The sequence below is a fragment of the Misgurnus anguillicaudatus genome, chromosome 19 (assembly GCF_027580225.2).
Source record: "Misgurnus anguillicaudatus chromosome 19, ASM2758022v2, whole genome shotgun sequence".
NCBI classification, from domain to species: domain Eukaryota; kingdom Metazoa; phylum Chordata; class Actinopteri; order Cypriniformes; family Cobitidae; genus Misgurnus; species Misgurnus anguillicaudatus.
The window spans coordinates 31525994-31547663 of NC_073355.2; the positions used below are offsets into that span (position 1 = coordinate 31525994).

A 21670-nucleotide genomic window follows, 5' to 3' on the forward strand; every position below is an offset into this window, starting at 1 on the left:
TATGGATTGTTCATGGCGTCATTATTGAACCACACTTTGGCTACACTCTTAAAAATAAGGGTGCTTCACGATACAATTTTTATCTGAATGGTTCCGTAAAGAACCTTTAACATCTGAAGAACCTTTTTTTGTTTCAAAAAAGGTTTTTTGTAGTAAAAAAGGAACTTTAGATTATAAAATATTATGTTAAAGAAATAGTTCTTCTGAGAATATTTCACTGAATGGTTCTTCTATATGACATCCCTGTGTATTACTATTAGAGCACCTTTGTGTTTAAGACTCTATTATGGGGTGGTTTCCTAGACCGGGCTTATCCTAGTCCCAGACTAAACCGCATTTTTGAGCTGCTTTACTTTAAAAACATCTTGCACTGACATATCTCAACATATGTCATAATTTCTTTCATGATGCACACCAGTATTGTTTTTTGTAAGGTATTTTTGTAAAAATGTCTTAATATAACTAAAGCCTAGTCCTGGATTAATCTAAACACTGTCTGGGAAACTGCCCCTATGCTTTGATGCATTTATCAGTAAAGTCTGTTTCAATTCAGTCAGCTCTAGCAACATTATCAGATTAAAAAAACTAGGGCTGTCAAAGGATGAATTGCGATTGATCACATACAAAATAAAAGCTTTTTGCATAGTGTGTGAACTGTGTGTAATATATATATATAGACATTCAAGACCTCCTTTATTATTTGCATTAGTGTCTTGAGTCAATTTTATGTTTTTTTTTTGATAAAATAAAAATGAAGAAGAAATTAACTGACAACTGAAACTCACTATAAGTCTAAACTTTAAAGTCATTTTTCTCAGTTTCACACTCTAGCGAGTTAAGGTCTTTTGCCTTTGTAGGGCAGTATTATAAATTACACAAAAAACACACACATTAATGTTTGTACTTAAGAAACATTCACATGTATATTTATATATATTTTGTTATATTTTGTATTATAAATAAAAATATACCTAAATATAATTTTTCTTAAATTCATACATGTATGTGTGTATGTATTTATATATACATAATGCACCCACACACATATTGTGCAAACACAAACTTTTGTTTTGTATGTGATTGGTTGCGATTAATCTTTGGACAGCCCTAAAAACAGCATCTATTTTCTACATTATTTTATTAATTATAGAGCATTGTGTTCTAAGATTAGTTTGGTTTTCATATTTTATTAAATAAAAAAGGATTGATGTACGAAACAAATACAGAATGTGGTAATGTAATATGAATATTAAGAAAAATCCAAACTTGTATTTGTAACTCTCCTCTGAAGTAATAAAATAGCAAGAAATTCAATACGTGTAAGTTAACTTACTAGTAAAATTAAAGTTGTGGAAATTACAAGTATGCACATAAGATTCAAAATGCCTCCAACAATAGTGACAGTGAAAGCATACATAGGAATTTTACAATTTTTTGCTTTTTCAAAACACAAATGGATAATTAATTAACACTTAATTTCAAGCAGAGAACACACACATCTGGTTGAGAAGAAATGGACTACTATAAAGGTGTACTTAAAATTGACATTTGACACCTGAATCTGGCAGAGGCAACATTCCAACTTTAGTAATAATGCTTCTATATGAAACATTATGCTTAAAGTCATGTGATTTCTCCTGACATATTACAAAAGTCCCAGCAAGCAATTTTGCATTTAAAAGATGTCTAATAGCCATCCAAACACAGCCCATACTAGTCTAGACTAAAACAAGGCCAAATTTGGGCTGTCTGTGAAAATGTATTCGATGTCTAACCATAGCTCAAAAATAAATGAAACACCTTGGAATCACAGTTGACTTTACTTACATGATTGAATATATCATACATCTCTCAAGTTAGTTTGGCAAAAACAAAATGTAACCAAATTCAAATTTATTTTGAAATAGATTACTTGTAGCCGAAATGTATCTAGATGAAATGGTAAAAATGACAGCTATTGCTAGCTGGGTGTCTCCAGTTGTTCTTCTAGTGCCAATTCTTGTTATGACCATGACCCGTGTTCAAATGTCCATGACTCTCATCTCTACTCTTCCTGTGTCCAGCACCATGACTTTGCCCAAGTGCAAAGTGAACCCTGTGTCCACTGCTAATTTGTTGTCCACTTTTAGCATGTGAGCCACTATTGTGCTTGTGTCTATGCCAAGTGCTCTTATTAGACTTTCTTTTGCCATGTCCACTTGTTTTACATTTCCTCCTATGCCCGTTTTTTGTTAGAGGTGCCGTGTGTTCTTGATTTTTGTCTTTCTTCTTGGGCACCATTATAAATGCTTCATGTCCTTGGTGGGCATCTTGAAGACACTGCGCACAGACGAATTGTGGGTTTGTTCCACAGTAAGCCCCCAACAGCCTGTTGTGCAGAGAGCAAACGTTGCTTTGAGGTCCCGCACTAAAAACAATTACTGTGTGCTTTCCTCTGTTGTGTTCATCATAATGATGGCTCGGGTGGGTCTTGAAGTGCAAATCCTCACATTGCAGACAGCCTCTCACAGTGTTAAGTTCTTGTGCATTACAGATTTTACCCTCCGTGGGTCCAGGACGATCAAAATGCGCAGGTGAAGAATCCCGAAGGCCTGTCTTTTTAAACATCTCCATCACCTCCGCAAACATAGTGTTGCTGTTGAGAATTGGTTTAGGTGTAAAGGTCTTTCTGCACTGAGGGCAACCATAACCAGTCTCTTTACTGCCGTGTTTATCCCAGTAGTCTTTAATGCAGTCCATGCAGTAGTTGTGTCCACAAGGAATTGTTACTGGATCCTGAAGTTGGTCCAAGCAGATCGAACAGTTGAGAGGATCACGGGCTTCAAAATACTGCTTTGCCATTCCTCAACGCTCTGTCTTTACTTCCAATGCATATAAGAGGAAACTATGAATCTGTTTTGTTAAGTTCTACACGGAATATGCGCGTGTTGAAGTTGTGCAACCTGTTTGACAGGTGCAGGTATATCTACCCTGTCAACTAAGTATTTAATTCTTGAGAAAAGGTCTTTACCAGTCAAAGGTTTGTACACATATAAAATGACCCAAATCAAAATATGAAAGTTGAACCAAAATGATGAATTGAATTACTTTGTAATATTCTAGCTTTTAAGCATACAAACCTTTATGCCAGAAGGTTTAAAAACCTCCATTATTTTTATGAAACAAGGAAACGCCGTCCATTATATTAAATGCATTGTATGCAATTACGAGCACTACATGCCCTTGGGGTAAAGCTCTTGTCTTTGTCTTTAATCTCAGCTGCTGCTAATGTGGCCCAAGCAAAGACTCCACCTGCAGGGAATTGCCACTAGATTCAATAGATCACAGGACCGCTGAGTTAGTCTCAGAGTAGCAGGTATCTTGGCTCAGCCATATTGATAAAACGGCAAAGAGATTAAGATACTGCCAAGGTCAGGTGTTCTGTGATTCAGAGCAGATAACTGTGGGGTTTTGCTTTCTCGTTGTTACTTAGTGTTGAACAAAGATCCAGGAAAAATAACATATAGAGAGAATTATTTTGAGCTACTCTGTTTATGTCATGCATGCTAATGCTAACTGCTAATGCTATTTTCCAAATTTGCTATGTTATTAATCTGTCCAACACTCTTAGAAAAAAGTATAAAAGTTGTCGCTGGGACAGTAGCTTTTAAAATGGTCCTAATATGTATCATTTGGGTACCAGCAGTGTTGGGGGTAACGCATTACAAGTAACGCGCATTACGTAATAATATTACTTTTCTGAAGTAACGAGTAAAGTAACGCATTACATTATATATGTACACATTAATACTTAAGTTACTATTTTCCAAAAAAGTTTTAATCGTTCATCCACTCGAAAAAGGGTGAACGGCACTTTCACATTCACTTTGCAGCCCTCTATTGGCCAAAACCGCACTAAGGAAGTTTCCAACGGGTCGCGGTCCTGTAGTTCGAGTTAAAACTACAAAAACGTGCTTTACGGCAGACCTACAATCCAATCAGAGTCAGCTTTGCTGCAGTAGGCTAAATTATTTACGACAGTGGTAATGGACAATTTCGCTTCCAACCTGTAGGGGGAGCAAAGAGTAAACACTCTTTAGTGTTGCTTTAATGTAGCACTCTGTGCTCCTGAGCGGGAACAGTTTAAGTCAGAAATGGAGATGGCAGGCCAGAGCTTGACATTTTTGCGATCATAAAAAACACCTGCAAGGCCTAAAAGAGATCAAGCCTTAGGCAAGTAAGAAAAAGTAATGCAAAAGTAACGTAAGCATTACTTTCCATGAAAAGTAACTAAGTAACGCAATTAGTTACTTTTTTGGGGTGTAGCTTAATATTGTAATGCATTACTTTTAAAAGTAACTTTCCCCAACACTGGGTACCAGTATGTACCTTTTAGGTACTTTTTGAAAAGGTACTGCCTCAGTGACAACTTTTGTACCTTCTTGTTTATTTCTGAGAGTGAACATAATGCATTAGTTTGTGATTAGCCTTACAAAACTCATTGAAATGAGCCACTTGCTACTTTTTAGCCTCAGGAAATTCTCTGAAAATCTTCCTATCTGTCATACCTTTCAAATTTTTCACATTAGCTTACATTCAAATAGGGCATGTGAAAATGTGTCATGTAAGGGCTTGGCTTTAAAAACAACAAGCACCACATCTGAATGTTCACAAATGAGATTTGTAAGACCTTATTTACATTTTACTAGTTTACAAATTTTACAAAAGTAGTTTGACAGATTGAGATCACAATGCTTGCGGCATCAATAATCTTTAAAAATGGTTAGGTTGTTGTGAATTTTACAGTACGAATACTGTGCACCACTCATACATTTTCTGCTGAAAATGTAAAAATCTACTGCTGGTAACTGACTGGAAATCCATTATACATCTTACTTTCCAAGATTGAAAGGTTCTAACGAAATTATATATATGGTATACTGTATATTAGATTTAGGAGAAAGACCATTATAGAAGTTCATTTCCCGTGCTGTGTTGATAAAGGCTTGAAAAGATCGCAATCATTTGTAGTACAGGGACTAAAAAAACACAACCTCTACACAACAAGATGTTTATTTTTCAATAAAAGACGACATTTAACTGATTCAGAATTTACAGAGGTTATCAAAGTACATACTGAGCTTTTCTAATACAGAACCTATGAATATAAAATACATTTTAGAGAATCATTAGCATTCTCAATATTACTCATCTCAAAGAGATATACATAAAATACTGTACACTAACAGATTACTGTAAGTAGTCTTTCACAGTTATCATAAATGGCTATTTGATCATTTTTGTTCAATTACATACTATTGTTTTCCTGAACAGGGCTTAAGGTATACTCCAAGTCTAAAATGCTTGCTTAAGCGGTCTTAAGTAAAAACAGCTTGCACATATCTTAAAATATATCAGTGCCCAATGTTTTGTCTCAAGATGCACACTAGTATTGTTTTTTGTAAGCTATGTTTGTAAAAACTACTTCATTGTCCTAATATAACTAAGGCCTAGTCATAGCTTAATCTAAACCCTGTCTGCGAAAGAGAATCAGCCCCTAAAAGTTTACTTTGTAGTTTTGTCAGGTTTGAATTCAGCATCAGGATTTGGGTTGATCTTTACCGATCGTAGGTTCAATCCTATAAGCCGCCAGTGCCTCGTATAAACGGTTAAGGTATGTAGAGTCTGGATACCCATTCCTACAAAAAAGAAATATTTACCTAAGCATATACATTTTATTACTATACACAGACAGAAAGGGCAAACATATACAGATGAATGTGTTAACGCAATACATGTACAATAATGCACACATGCACAACTTAAAATAAAACAAAATGTAGTGTTAAATGCTTTATAAAATAACCTTAGGGTGGTTTCCCGGACAGGGATTAGCTTAAACCAGGACTAGGCCTTAGTTTAATTAGGAAATATAACTTGTTTTCACAAACATGCCTTACTTAAAACAGTGGTTACCAAACTTTTTCAGCGTGTACGGGGCATTCCTTTGCGGCCCCCAAAGAAAATTTGTGACAAAAACTGTTCTAAAACTCAACATTTTAATTAAAAAAAAACATTAAATTATACAAAAAAGTAGTGCTTTTTGTCAGTAGCCTTATTTTTTTAGGTTTAGTTACACAGAATTAATGATAAATAAAATGTCATAAAACTGGGGCCCCCCTGGCACCATCTCGCGGCCCCCAGTTTGAAAACCACTGACTTAAAACATTACTTGTGTGTAAGTGTAAGTTGTTTTCAGTTGGGACAGCTCTTACATTTATTTTAGTCTAGGACTAGTCTAATCCCTGTCCGGGAAATCGTCCCCTTATGAAATAAAGCACTCTTGTAGTGAGTAAAATGATGCTTATCGACTTAAGGTGGTAAAAAATGTCTGTATGATAGCTTCAACATCTCCACTCACCTACTCCTTCCTCCCCTCATCCCGGTCTTGTGAGGAATCTTGCTCCAGGTCACTTTTCCACCTCCATCACCGGCCTTGTTGCTTGGACTAATGGTAAAGGTTAGCCCTTGATGAAAAGCCTTTTCCAGGCATGGTAATAAAGCCTGTCCCTTTGGGTTAAGTGGCAGGTAAGCCTCAAACACACCACCCTGGAATGATGACCCTGGACAGGGATCATTATCCTAGAGATGTGCACAAAAAGACAATTACAATCCGGTTTCATTAGTGAATACCCTTGTTAGGATTTTCAAGTTTTAAACTGTATACGAGCATTAATACCCCCTGTATGCCATCAGGTATGATGTATTTGATCTTGGCTGTTGTGTCTTTGGGATGTCCATCAAGGCTTAAAGGCATCTCCGTATACGTCATGGTGCCATAAATGCCTTTTTGATCTTTGCTGCCCTCTTTTCTTGAATTCTGCTCTTCCTGATACGTCTGCATCTGATTCTGTTGTACATCCTTTGAGCTGGAACCTTGTACCGGATTCTCTAGAACTTTCTTCTGAGACTCTTCTTGTCCACACACTCTACAATTGGAATGCTGTAGCGTGCACACATTGCATAGGATGACACCACAGCTGGTCCTTTTAACACCTGGTCCACTTGCTCCACACACGCAATCTGATGGTGTGTGGGAGAGCAGGTTGGTCTGTTTCAACGTCTTTGAGGTGTACTCTTTTCTGTGTTCTCTGAGAGATAAAGATGTTTGTCCGTTACTTTTTAGTCCTGTTTCGTTTTCTCTGGCATCAGTCTTGCTCAACTCATCCTTTACAGATTTCGGTGTCTTTAACCTTTCCAGTGTACCTGTTTTGAGTTTTGTTGAGTGACCACCACTCTTGTATTTGGGCTGACTGATGTTAGACAGAACATCATTTGTGCTCTGAAATGAAAGCTCATTTTCACTTTGATCAGACCTAGTTGGATCCATTCCTCTTGAACCCCTGCTCACTTGGTCTACAGTTGACTTGGTTGTTCCCTGATCAACACCATCCTGCAGGTGTAAAGACTTTTTTACAGAGTTAGACTCTGTCCCAAGAAATACATCCTTAAATATATCACTAACTTGACAGCAGAGCAATTTCGGGCCTAGTAAGAAAACTCTGTCCATCAACGTGTGCAAGATGACCTTCTTAAAGCGTGACTGGACATCCGAGCAGCAGGTCTCAAACAATTCATCTTTATCAACCAGGCCAAGCTCTGCTAAACGCAGCTCCTGAACAGTAAAGTCACTGGCCACCATAGCCACTAAATTCTGAAGCTTGCGATGACTTTCTTCAACCTTAGAGGAATCTGTACCCTTCAGAATCACACTCACATCACTTTTGCTTGCTTGTTTCTCAGACATCTGCATGTCAGATTTCACGCTGTCCAATTGGTTGCAGTACGCATCCTTCATGTAGTTCCACATTACAGAAGACACAGTCAATTGTGCTTCTACTGTAGATAAAGGAAAACCTGTACTGGCTTTTCCACCACTGATGCTATTGGATCTTGCTCTTTGATGAGCATGGGTGTCAGTTATTGACCCAGAAGCAACCTGTTTTTTTTGCACCTGCTCTTTTAGGTCAGGCTGACCAGAGAAACTATTGGCCCTTCTTAAAGAGGATTTGGAAGAGGGCACTGATGTTGGTGTGAAGGGGGCAACGGACTTAACTTCTCTTTCTAAAGAAGCATTCACATTTGTGTTTAATGGGGCACTGAGTCCTGTGGTCAATCCTGAAGTGAATCCAGAGGAAGTAGTTGATTTGCTGGCGGACGTGCTGGAGGTGGTTCCAGTGCTATTCACATAAGATAGCATGTCTTGGTTTTTAAACAGGACATCCTCCCCAGTACAGTTTGGCTGTGTCATCTTGTATGTTTGAGTTCCTTCACCGGTCAGTTCATGACTGAAAATACTTGCACTGTTAAAGGACAACCTAATGGGTGGTGTTGATTGATAGCTTGGGTTTAAATTTAACATGTCCATTTTGTTACTGATACTCTTTAAATCTTCACTAATCTTCTCTTTAGCAAGTCCCTTTCCTCCCAACCCAGAGCTCTTAAACCGAGCTGCAAGTTTGTATTCTTTTCCAGCCTCCACTTTTCGTTCTGTGTTTGAGCCAAACAATTTAGGGGTCATTGGAGTATGCACTTCACTTTGCTTTTTACCAAACTGTCCTCTTTCCAAGGATTCAGGAGATGGTGATGGAGAACAGGAAGAGGATGGTGGCATTTCGGTCAAGCTACTGATCATACCCTCCCCTGCCCCAATCAGTAGTATTTGTTTAGCCTGAGATACCTCACTTTTCTCCCCAACTATATAAACGTTGTCTTGGTCATAACTAAGCAAAACATTAGGGAGAACTGACTGCACATTGTTCAATGCTGCAGTCAGTCCTCCCGGCAAGAAAAGGGTGTTCCTTTGAAGCTGGTCTTTCCTCAGGCAACTTTCTTGCTGCTGATAAAGGTGTCCCAGTTCCTTATGAGCTCTCCGCATGTTTTCTGTATCCTCCGACCCTGTGGGGACCTCTGATTGCAGAAACAAGGTGGTAACCCCATCAGACGTCACATGAACCACTTGCACCCCATGACTCTGAAGTATACGCCTGTATTCCTTGTTGCTCTGCAAGTATGCAAACACATCAGCTTCCATGATGAGTGAAAGATCTTGACAATTGGTTTCATCTATTCTGCACTCTGCCCCCTCCTCCAAATTGGTTTTCTCAGGCCTAGCACTCTGTTCTTCAAGCTGGGCGAGAGCTTCACCTCTGTTTGTAAGCCTATAACCATGTTGTCCTAAATCCAGAGTAGATTCAGTGCCGAGGTCTCCCATGAAAAGGCCTGGTGACTGCTGTGCAGAATTGGCCCATCTCTGTTGCTTTTGACTTCCGATGTCTTCCCTCTTCTCTGCAGTTTCTCTACTCTTTCCACTAGGATCAGAACTTTTAGTACCTGAATGGTTTTGAATGGGCCTAAAGTATTTCTGCATATAGGCCAAAGCATCCTGAACCTCAGAATACATTCCTTGCAAGGTGCATGTCTGCTGTAATAGGCCAGGTTGGGTACGTAGGCCTGGAAATTTACAGCGCAGTACATTCAGAGTCTCTGGACCCTCCTGCAGCTGACTGCAATCTATGGTTACAACCATATCAAGGATCACCTAAAGATAAAAAGTACACAATTTAAGTGACACTTAATAAAATACTACAGTATGTAATATTAGGTAATAGCACTTGAATTCCACAAGTTTATTTATACTGTCAACAAACCTTATTCAGGCTCAAAGGGTCTTGGCCTGGGAGACTCAGGGAGAGTTCATACTTTCTGCCATCGACCTCTATAATGTGAGGATGATGACGAAGTGCACTCTGGACCGCTAAATGTAATTGAAGAGAGAGGATCAATCCCATTTGAAAAATATAAACTTAAAGATGCACATGAATGCTAACTTAGGATAATGACCTCTTTATAAAAGCACCTCACTTTCAACTTATCCGACTTCGCTGCAAGACACACACACAAGCATATTCCCACTTTATCGATAAAAAACTACACAATCTACAGTAGACTTGGCAGATCAATCAACCAGCAAGAGCCAGAGACTTCATTAGCTATTCCAGCAGTCTGCTGCCTAGCCGTGCATTAGACTGTTCCCACTGCCAAATATACTTTGGCAGTGTTAAAATACACTGTTTCCAGTGTGTGGAGCACTAGAAATAAAGAGTAAGATTAGATGTGACATGACTTGCACCATTTAAGAAAGGCTGGCATGAAAAATTACTAAGCAATTAAAACCTGAAATATTCAAAGCAAATTATCTATATATGACAGGTAAAGTGTGTTCTAAAAATGCCATACTGTGTCGTGAACTGAAATAATTGACATGGTTCCATACATTTCACATTTTTGAGTAAAAAACTTACAGCAAAACAAGACTTTACAGTGTAGTCATTGTGTTCATATATTATTTTGAAATGTTTAAAATGTATGACTGACTTAAGGACATTGACTGACTTAAACCAAAGTCATGGGTTCAATCCCCAGGGAACACATCATAGACTGATGGAATAATGTATAGGTTGAATGCACTGTTAGTTACTTTGGATAAAATGGAAATGCATAAATGTAACCCTTAGCATCGCACAGTTTGCTCCAAATAACACACAGCAAGCTGCGTCCACGGCCATACATTACAAAATGCATCTTCAGAAATAACCAGGCCTCTGTCTTTATTTAGAGGACAATACTACAAAATATGCCACCTCCAACCCCCCAGCTGTTTATCAGTATCACTTCATTTACTTTTTGATATTCAATAGCCGTCATAATACTCTCACCTCTGCTCTCCTCAAAGGTGATGAGGGCGCACTCAGTGACGACTGTAATTGACGTGACCTCTCCTCCTCCGTTCCTCGCGCGCAGGAAGTGGATCAGTAGTTTGTCCCGGAGCCGCTCGTGATCCACATCTGTCGGTAAACCGTGAACGTACAGTTCACGGCCCTCCATTGCCATCTTGAGATGCTGATTCAAAACGAGCAATGAAATTAAGAGCAAAAATATAATATACAATATATTTTTCAAAATGTATTTACATGTAGCAATCAAGCAGTGCTAACTCCCTCGCTCATACTGATTATGGAAAATGACAAAAACGGGCGTTTGTTTATGTCTAAGCAGCATACAGGAAGTGTAACTAACAACAGAGCTCGTGAGCAGCGCGGATATAGTATTGTTTCAAGATGAATAAAACGCATATTTTCACCTCGCGTGCACCTGAGTCCTTCAACAGTTCGCCCGTCTCTGTAACCTTTCAAATCAAACGGTTTTTAATCTCACTAAAGAGACATTACGGTCTCTGCTTTGCGTCGACATTGAAATAAAAGTGAAAGTGAGAAGTTGCAGACCGGGCGATTATAAAAAAAAAGTTTTTATGACTTGAGCGTCATGTCAACTTATGCATACTATAGCTGCTATGGTTTTGCATGCTGCTACAAGATATTGTTACTTTCAGTGTTTGTTTCCTATAAAACGTTTTATGTTTGAAATAACAGACAAACATCCCTGCTGAAGAAAACATTAAAACCCATCACAGAAATTGTAATAAATTTAATGGTTAGCAATTGTTTTTGTGCTGCTTTTATTGGATTTTAAGCCATTAAATCCTACTGGAATTTGGCACAGTATATAAATATATTTTGCTTTATGTTTAATGGTAAACAGCTCATCCATATGGATTCATAGTGGTATTTGCTATAAAAAAACATTACAATTCCTTGTTTATTTCAGCAGGAATAAATTATCTATGTATGTTTTTTTCATTTATTTAATTTATTACTATTATTTATTTTCTTTTTTGTCTTTTTTTATCCAGTTTCTTTAAATATACTTTAATATAGTTTTCTATTTTCCTTTTTTCTTCTGTTTTTGCTCTTCTGAGGGGGTGGGTTGAGGTAAAAACATTTTTTTCATGATTCTCCTGTATATTTTTTGTAAAAGCTTTAATAAACAGATTTTTAAAAAATTATCTACGTATAAGAATTTGGATGAATCTACAGACATAGTTTATAAAAAATTATATATATTTTATTGAACTAGACTGGATTCTGAAAAAAATAAAGTGGATACCAAAATTGTGCTGAACTGTAAAATGAAGAGGAGTTTTGAAAGTTTGGATTTATTTAACAATTTTTGTTATTTTATTTTTAATTACAGGCTATTTTATTTACTTATGTATTTATTTATTTATGAGTTTAGTATTATTGTGTAATTGAGAAAATAGCAATAACGAAGAATGAGTATGTGTGTCCAAACCTTCGAGTGTGTCCACCTTTTCAAAAATGACAGGTTTTGTATTTAATTAACAGAATAGTTCACCTAAAAATGAAAATTTTGTCATAATTTTTTCACTCTTATGTTGTTACAAACCTGTATAAATGTCTTTATTCTGATATACACAAAGGAAGATATTTTGAGAAATGTTTGTAAACAAACCATTTACTTCATTCTTCTTTATTCCTACTATGAAAGTGAACGGTCTGTTTACAAACATTTCTCAAAATATCTTTCTTTGTGTATATCAGAACAAAAAAAATGTATACAGGTTAGTAACAACATGAGGGTATGACAGATCTTCATTTTTGGGTGAACTATCCCTTTAAACTCAGAAAAAGAAATATGGTACAATGTTGCGCCATCTATCGGTGATGTCATGCTAGTGCTGGAAGTATCTGCTCACATTCTGGTCTAATAATACCCAGAGCCCACCGTCTGTCAGGTCAACAATATCTTGTGACAGACTGCCTCGTTCATGAAAGGACATGCGGTCGTTTTTATGAACAAAAGTATGAAATATTCTGAGTATTGTCTGTTCCAGATATCAAACAGGTGTTTTATGCAAATGTATATATTCTTACCATACTGTCTGAAGAGCAAAAGAGGAATTTAAAGGTAAGATAATCCTGGCTTTAAAACATGTTCTATATATGCTGTACTTCATTATTACATGTATTGTATGTAGGCTATATTCATTCATGTATTCATTATAAAGCTGCTCTTTAAATAGACGATTGTTGGGAGCTTTACTTAGCTTGTGTTTTCAGGGATGATTTGTATAGTTTGTCTGTTGACCAGAATGCTGTCTTAAGGACACTTCTATGTGTTGTTTGTATTGAATGCCAACAGCAAAAGCCCTGAATACCAACTATACCACGACTTCTGTTTTCTCTCTTGTTAAAGGCACACTGCTGCTGGGATGTCCCGGGACACCTTTGCTTTCACTTCTGCCTCTCTGCGCTCCTTTCGACTGGAACAGGAGCTTCAGGACTGGGAGGATGCAAGACGGTCACTGGCACACAGGAGGGCTATGGCCAGGCGTCCACTGCCTGCTGCCCCCAGGCTTCGGCACGGGAACGAGAGGATCCAGACAGTCCGTGCTCCCCCACCTCAAATACAGTGTAGAGATCCAGCCATCCACAATGTCTTCATATGTGGAGATATGAAGAAAGTGTACGCTGTGCTTAAAGAGCCAGGCATGGTCAATGCTTTGATGGAAACCGTTCACGAAGAAATGGCGTGGGCCCCGGAGATGGGTAGGACCCTTTTGGGATTAAAAAAATCAGTGGTTCAGTCTGAACTCTTGTTGAATATATTTTGTTCTGTGCTGCAGGAATGTGGACTCTAATCTCAAAGGTGAAACAGACGTCTGCACTGCGTCTGGCTGCCAGCAGGGGGCAATCTGGCTGTGTTGAAGAACTGCTGTTTAGAGGAGCAGAGGTGGATGCAGACCCAGGTGGGCGTACAGCTTTACACGATGCTTGCTCTGGCGCTCATCACATCTGTGTACGCCTGCTGCTGGACCACGGGGCCGACCCAGATGTGCTCTCTGTCGATGGCAATGCCCCGTTGCACCTCTGCAATGCAATGGAAACATATCAGTATGTGTTAGTTAAGTGAAGTAACTGAAGTACTAATGTATACTAGATATTTGATAAACAGTTAACTTTGATACCATGTAGGTGTGCTGAGCACTTGGTGACCAGTGGTGCCCTGGTGAATGTGACCCAACAGGACTCAGGTCTCACCCCTCTTCATGTGGCCTGCAGAAAAGGGCTGGAGGACCATGTTAAGCTCTTCCTGTCCAATGGAGGGGATGTGACGGCTCAGAGCCAAGAAGGTGAAACGCCCCTGAATGCGGCCTGTGCTGGGGCAGAGAGGCCGGCAGAGGCTGGACGGTACCTGCGTATTGTACAGATGCTGTTAGAGGCCGGTGCCAATGCGCAAACTGCAGGAAGAAAGAAACATACAGCCCTGCATAATGCTTGTGGAAACTGTTGCCCACGTATAGTTGAACTACTGCTAAAAGAAGGGGCACAGGCAGATGTAGCTAACTGCGCCGGATACACGCCAATGGACTGCCTGCTGCAGGTGGGAGCATAGAAGTAGAATATGAGGTGTAGACTAGTTAATGTGGCTTAAACATGCATGAGCTCTCATGGTCATCACACCTGTATAAAAAGGTATTTTTTTACAGGTAATAGAGGATTACCCAAACCAGCAGCCAGATGTTGTGGCTCGATTGCTTCTCAACTATGGAGCACAGCCTGTCTCCACTAGAGTAAGCACAGTACAGATAATTTAAATAGATAATATAATTTATTTATTTATTATAATTTATTGGTTATTTTTGGTTTTATATGTGTGCTTGTGTCAGACTCAGATGCTGAAACTCTGTGTTCTGTCTCCTGACACTCTGGAGGTGATGCTGAATTGTTATGAGGTGGTACCTTCATGTGAGGAGTGGTTAGAGAACATGCCTGAGGAACTACAAAAGGTCTCTATGAATACTTACATGCATAAGGCAAAAAGTTGTTCTTTCTTAGCTCAGAAGATAGAACTTATTCAACTATTAAACCACCAATGACAACAACTGGTTGTATTTTTAGGCACATAAATCTTTTTTGGATGCAGTCAGACAGATGATCAATCAGCCGCGCTCTCTACAGCACCTGTGCCGCTGTGCGCTCCGCCGCCGCCTGGGGTCGCTGTGTCACATTGCGATAAACCAGCTGGACATCCCGAACACTTTGAAAGATTATCTGTTGCTGTATAATGATGGACAACTCCGTTGACAGTTTTAAAATAAGAAATGTGAATTACTTTGAGTTATTAAAAATGATAGACCAACAATTCTAACAGCGTTTTCTGGACAAATCGTATAATGTTTAAGAATGCTGCTGATTGGGTAAGAGTTTGCGAGGTCCTAGCATGCATTGCGGCATGAATGCTTCTACTGTTGTTGTCCTTTTTGATACCTTTATCTTATGTTGTGTGTTTTAATCCTCATTTGTCTTTTATTTTAAGTGGTAAAAATACGAGCTCATAATTTTACATAGTGAAGTTTGTCACCAACACTGAATTTATTTTAGGTTGAAAAGAGATTAAGTGAACGATAAAATCTTATTTGTCTACAGTCTAGTTATAAAATATGTACAATAATGTTACAATAAAAAATGCCGGGTTGGAGTTTTGTTTTACTGAATGTTTTGTTTCACTGAATCGCTGAATGTTTTGGCGACCACGTGACCTTTCCTTACTCCGCGCTGAGGCGTCAGCTGTGTGCGTGCATCTGTGACTGTGTACGTGTGTGTGTTATTGATCTCTAATCCATTGAAGTCTTGTGTTTATCGATTGGTGCTGGGACTGTAACACGTCGAACAAAAATGGTCTGAAGAAAGAGAAGGTAAATGCACTGTTTCATATTTTTTAAAGGTTGAAGTTTAAAAGCTTGTGAATCAAGGTCGTCCAAACGTTACACCGCCGCTACATGGTTAGCTGCCATCTCACCCAAACAGACAGAAATAATAACTGGTAACTTTTAATCCATGGTCATTTATGTTCATTTACTATCTCATTCGTTTAGTATAAAGTTATAAGTCGATTCTAAGCTCTGTTCATGACAATAAATCCGTAAAGATGAAGGTTTGTTGAAGGCTAAAGGTAAACAGCAGCTAGCTTTCAGACGAAGAACCAGTTAGCTGGTACTATGTATATTACACGTAAGATAGTTTAAATACATCGCTTTTGATTTAAAAGAGAGTAAAACCCAAAAATATTTTGTCATGTGCTAATGCCTAATGCAGACTTCGCTAACTGTGTCACCCAATGTTAGGTAACAGGTATGGGTTTTACGCCCTTAAATATCTTAAAAGTTGATCTGTCTTAACAAGTTATGTCTGTAAACGGCTTTGTTTAGTAAGCTGTTAGTACAGTAAAAGTAACAGTTGTCATAAATTAAAGACATTTCTTGTATTTAGTATTTACGGCATGATATTTGCTCTTAACTAATAAAGTGTGTCTACATAGTCTTAATTAATCAAAATGCAATAATTAGCTTGACATCTAAAACAACTTTCATTTGGGGTTGACGTCACCAAGTCCTCGTGTCCTATTGGATCATGTTAGTACACAGTATTCCCAACTGTAAACGTGCATTCAGTGCTGATTCGCCTCTTTATAAAACGCACTTTTCCTTGATCCTATCCTTCCCTAAATAATAAAATCTATAATATATGTTTTGTATCATTTATAAATGCGTAAACAATTTGTGAATTTTTCATCACCCACCTTTTCACGCAGGTAGAGAGGGGCAGGGATGGCGGTGTGTGCTCTTACCGTGCTAGATAGGCTTGGTGAGGAGGCCACGGCTCTGGGCGGTCTGATCGTCCTGCTTCTGGCCGTGGTTCTCGCCTGGCTGTCCACCCACGTGGCCGACCGCGGAGATCACATTCTGGGAACCATTCTCACCGTAGGTGCCCATGCCTCTCTTATCGGCCTCGGGGGTCACGACAGCTACACGAGCCCCCCTCCCAGCTCAGAGTCCAGTGAGCAGCAAGACGAGGAGCCCGCGGAGGAGGAGAAACAGGAAGAGGGTGAAGCCAGACAGGAAGGGGGAGAAGACGTGCCTGGGGAAGAGCTGCTGGACATTCAGGGTGGAAGGAAGAAAGTGAGTTTTGTTCAGAGTGATGAAAAGGAGGAGAGGAAAGAGGAAGGGATGGAAGAGGAAGACGAAGACGAGGCCACCAGTATCACAGTGAGACTGAAGTTCCTAAATGACACGGAGGAGCTCGCTGTGCTCAGACCTCATGACACAGTTGGACTACTAAAGAGGTGATGAGTCAAACACACACTTTGACAATACATACAATAGGCAGGGCTCAACACTAAGGATTTTTTCTACTGGCCCGGTTGGTTTAAGTTTTTACTGGCTCTGCCAAAATTAAACAGGCCTGATTATTGCCTTAATAAATATAACACCACACCAAAAACTACTACACCACCTCATAAATTTTAAATATTGTTAAAGACAAGTTAATGTCTTAAGCGAAAATAATCAAAACATGAGAAATAGCAGAAAAATACAACAGAATAACCCTCAGCTGGGGTGCAGACCCCCCCTCTAATTTAGTGGGTGGCCTGACTGGCTCTTTCTTATCTTCATATCATTGATTTTTCAGTAAAAAATAAAGTTGTAAACTTTGGCAAACTGTTACCATTGGATTTTATTACTATTTGTTTTTTTTCCTTTAGTGTGCTACATGTTTTCTACTTATCTGGAACGCCTTGTTATAAATGAGGTCAAAAGGAGTCGTTAAGTAAGTTTACCGCCTTTGACCAACAGCATTTGCGTGGTGGTTAAAAACGCTAGTGTCTTTTTCGTGTCTACTTTGATCAAATATTTGAATTTGCCTAAAAATGGCGTTAAAGCATGCAAATGATAAACTTTCGTGACGTGCCACACTGGCCCGAGCATCATTTACACCGGCCCCGGACCATCAGTCTATCCTTATTGTCGAGCCCTGAATAGATGTACTTATGAGGGTTTGTCTAATGTGCCAGCTGTAGGAAAGAAGTCACCGTTTTTGGTAACACTTTACTTGAAGGGGTATTCATAAGACTTGACATGTCACCTTCATATGTCTGTTCTGACACAGAGATTTTTGCAGGTTTATTACAACGGTCATAAAGTGTCATTCACTCAGTTGTGTCATTTTTAATGCAAAGATGACGTTGTTTGAGATGTATTTGTTATGGCAACTTGACATTAACCAATACATCATAACTTGTCATAAATCTGTCATAAACATGACATAACATATTAATTATCAAACTTAAGAAACTACCTAGCTTTATGGGTTAACATTACATTAAACTGTCATATGATTGCTTTTGACATTGGCTATTTGTGATACAAATGAATTTTTCATTAAAATGTCATTAACGTCAACTTTATGTGTATAGCACATTTAAAAACAACCAAAGTTTACCACAGAGCTTCACAGGATCAAGGACTACACATATTCATATCAACTCACATCTGAAAACACATAACAACACTCAAAATATCTCAACACTCAATTCACATTAAAAGCCAAAGAATAAAAATATCTCCAAAGTCTTAACACTCTCAAGTGTTTGAGCTGTTCTTATATGAAATGATAAACCATTCATTAAAGGGACACAAGGCAGCATTTTTATGTTAATAAATCATCTTCGTAAGTCGGTATATGGTTAAATGACTCATTACATGACGAATGAAGACTCTCTCGCCCGCCCCTACCGTCTGTAGGAAGAATACCCCACTTGCAAGTTCGCTGTATCCGACCCGGTGTCCTTAAGTCTTGTATAATCTCAGATATAGAACGCATTTACTCCCAGACACTAGGGGGAGCTAGTAGAGAAATAATACTCAGACTTGCCTTGTGTGCCTTTAATTTAGGCGCTGCCATTGAAAATGCTCAGTCTCCTCTGTTTTTACGCCTAGACCGTGGAACATCGAGTAGCATCAGATTGATTGGACGACATCAATGATCTAGCCAGAGTATGTAGCATGTAGTCATTAAGTGTCAATATTCTGTCAAATAGTTTTATAAAACCATAATGAGTATTTTTCTACAGTGGTACAAATTTAACTTTGATTGTAAATACTTTGTAAAATAATTTTAAATACCTTAACAAAATGCGACATGTCAAAAGATTGTACTTTATGTATGTGCACAAATTAGGGGTGCACCAATGAATGCCGATATAAACTAATAATACGTGTCCGAGAACTATTCTGAACCGCACAGCCGATATTATTCACAGCTATTTCATGTACTATGGCTTTTGATCTGTAAGTCCTTATCGATCTGAAATCGATTTGAGTCGTTTATAACATGCATTTAAAAAGGAACACTCGTCAAACATAATTATTATACGTATCCTTTATTGTCATGAAAATACCTGAAAAGGTTTGAAGAACAGCAATACAAATATATCCTTAAGCCATTTCCTGGACTGCGTTTCTAATGGTTCTTTGTCTGCAGTACATATTGAGTTTCTGGATGAGAGCGCCCTCTGGCTTTTGGATGTAGCAGCATTTCATCGTATTTTATTGAGAAGCAAAGCAAGCATTATCGGCCGAGATATCGGTGGACCCCTAGCACAAATATATAAAAAACTGAAAAAAGAACTTGTTTTTCCTCACACAGAGGGTTCTGAAATTTCCTGACATAGAAGACAAAAACTAACAAAACATTTGATTAAAATGTTTCATTTATTAATTCATTTAATATAATTAACAGTTTTTGTAGAGACCCACCTGTAAGGAAAATTAAAAACATTATAAAATGAAGAATATTCATGACGCTGTTATAAAACTGATTGACAGAGTATTAACACTTACTGACATTTTAATCAAAAATTCAATGTGTACCACTGTAGTTAAAGTCGAGAAAAATATTCACGACGCTGTTATAAAACTATTTTTAACTATTAACACGTAATGGTATTTTAATGACAAGTTCAATTTGTGTCTCTGGTAAAAAGTGGTCAGACACAATTATAATGGCCTCATGACAGCCAATTTCAAAAGCAACCAGATGACAGTTTAATGTAATGTTAACCCATAAAACTAGGTTTCTTAAGTTGATAATCAATCTATGCATTATAATGACATAATTGAGTGAATGACACAAAATGACAGTTGTCATAAAATCTCCTTCATGTTCATCATGACACGTGTTATGTTATGATTATGAGTGTGACACGTCACCCCTTCTAGTAAAGTGTTACCCAGTTTTTAATTCAAAGATTCATTGATCTAATCTTTATGTCAGTTTTACTTTATACACAAAAGTTTGTTTATTTAAGGCAAAGAAGCAGTTGTGTCCATTTGGTATAACCTCACTGCCTGCCTTCAATGTTGCCTTAAGCAAAAGAATATTAAACTACCAATAGTGAATAGTTTATAATCGTTTTTTTTCTTTTCAAAGAGTAAGTACTTCTCTGGCCGTGAACAGCAGATAAAGCTCATCTACCAGGGTCAGCTCCTTCAGGACCCCCAGCGCTCTCTCCTGTCTCTGAACATCACCCACAACAGCGTGCTCCATTGTCACGTCTCCCAAGCCCAGACGCTCCACGAGGCCACCCCAGAAGAGAACCCCCGAACCGGGGGGAGCTCTGTGTTTGGCGGGGGCCTGCGATCGGCCGGAATGGCTCTCAGCACAGGAAGTCTGGTGGTCCCCGTGTTTGTGGTCCTGCTCGCGGTGGTCTGGTACTTCCGAATCAATTATCGGCAGCTCTTTACCGCGCCAGCCACCATCTCTCTGGTCGGAGTCACGGTCTTCTTCAGTTTTCTCATCTTTGGCATGCACAGTCGATGATTAAAGTATCTGTCAGAGGATTATGATGCCAATACAAGAGAAGTATTGAGGTGCGAGAAACTTCAGAAGAGTGACAAGTTCTCAGGGAGCCTTTGAGGCTTCTGGTGCCATTCAGATGATTGAAGTCGGTTGTGTGTGTGCTTTCAGCTTAATTCATGAGTGTCCACGATGTAGCATTGCTGTATAATTTAGCTTCATGGTAAAAAGCTTATATAATTATTTAATCTCAGCTGAAGCTATAGCTTCTCTGTGTAAAGAGAAATCAAGATTGCATGTTTGACTGGACTTCATTTAATGAAAATGCAGTTTTTAATCAGTTGTTCTGGTTTGTCTTCACAAGTGATGACAGCGCTGTCTTACATAGTTGACAGATGATGTACTTGTGTTAGGAGATGAGTTTTATTTCTTTGATTTTTGCAAATGAAGGATGTTTGGTAGCTGACATCTGTATTTATTTTTAACATGTCCAACCTGGCTTGGCACGTCAGCTGCACCTGTTACAGCTCACATTCTTTCATTTATGACATAGTTTTATACTGTATAAAGCTAGAAACACAAGAGCGCTAAATAGTGTTTATTCTTTAAAGTTATGGTTCATTGGATTAATAGGTGTGTTTCATATGACTGATAAATCATATTGTAAAATCTGTATATAAACATTGTATTTACTGTAGATAAAACCTAGAAAAACTAAAGCATATAGTTTGGTACTATATGAGTCTAATTTGTCAAAGTATTTGCTTTTGTTTTAAAGAAAAACCTTCCTACCTATTCTCATGCTTCCTAGCACAGACAACTAGCATCTGTTTTTGAGTTAATTTCAAAAATAAAATGGCTCATCTTTAAACATTTTTGGTTGTTTGTCCAAATGCGCTTGAACAGGACCTTCCAGCTTTATAGGCTAGTTACTCAAAAATGTAATATAATTGTTATATTAATAACTGATTTCGGTGGAAACTGAGGACAACGCAGTTGAGTCCTGAGCAATATTGTTTTATTTAGATCATAATAGAGATACTACAGTGCACTAAGAGACTAAGACAACCAAT

The 21670-nt window shown here is 38.4% G+C and overlaps 3 protein-coding genes across 5 annotated transcripts; 2 read left to right on the top strand and 1 right to left on the bottom strand.

Moving 5' to 3' along the window:
• Positions 1 to 5036: 5036 nt before the first annotated feature.
• LOC129436319 (uncharacterized) lies at positions 5037 to 13260 on the bottom strand. Of its 2 annotated transcripts, none has more exons than XM_055194387.2 (6): positions 13127 to 13260; positions 10758 to 10941; positions 9690 to 9796; positions 6719 to 9580; positions 6401 to 6621; positions 5037 to 5678 (listed from the first exon to the last, which is right to left on the bottom strand). In XM_055194387.2, the coding sequence occupies exons 2-6, from the start codon at positions 10930 to 10932 to the stop codon at positions 5579 to 5581; spliced, it is 3465 nt and encodes a 1154-aa protein (XP_055050362.2). In that variant the 5' UTR covers positions 10933 to 10941; positions 13127 to 13260; the 3' UTR covers positions 5037 to 5578. The 2 variants fall into 2 exon arrangements, with proteins under 2 accessions (XP_055050362.2, XP_055050361.2); XM_055194386.2 differs by lacking the exon at positions 13127 to 13260 and adding an exon at positions 11183 to 11416.
• Positions 12571 to 15452, top strand: asb16 (ankyrin repeat and SOCS box containing 16). The gene is made up of 7 exons (XM_073857471.1): positions 12571 to 12867; positions 13156 to 13508; positions 13586 to 13853; positions 13935 to 14343; positions 14450 to 14533; positions 14630 to 14749; positions 14862 to 15452. The coding sequence occupies exons 2-7, from the start codon at positions 13172 to 13174 to the stop codon at positions 15045 to 15047; spliced, it is 1404 nt and encodes a 467-aa protein (XP_073713572.1). The 5' UTR covers positions 12571 to 12867; positions 13156 to 13171; the 3' UTR covers positions 15048 to 15452.
• Positions 15453 to 15504: 52 nt separating this feature from the next.
• Positions 15505 to 21316, top strand: tmub2 (transmembrane and ubiquitin-like domain containing 2). 2 transcript variants are annotated; one of them, XM_055194436.2, is made up of 3 exons: positions 15505 to 15658; positions 16555 to 17085; positions 20234 to 21316. In XM_055194436.2, exons 2-3 carry the CDS (start codon positions 16571 to 16573, stop codon positions 20619 to 20621), a joined length of 903 nt encoding a protein of 300 aa, XP_055050411.2. In that variant the 5' UTR covers positions 15505 to 15658; positions 16555 to 16570; the 3' UTR covers positions 20622 to 21316. The 2 variants fall into 2 exon arrangements, with proteins under 2 accessions (XP_055050411.2, XP_055050412.2); XM_055194437.2 differs by having other exon boundaries at positions 15519 to 15658; positions 16559 to 17085.
• Positions 21317 to 21670: the final 354 nt, after the last annotated feature.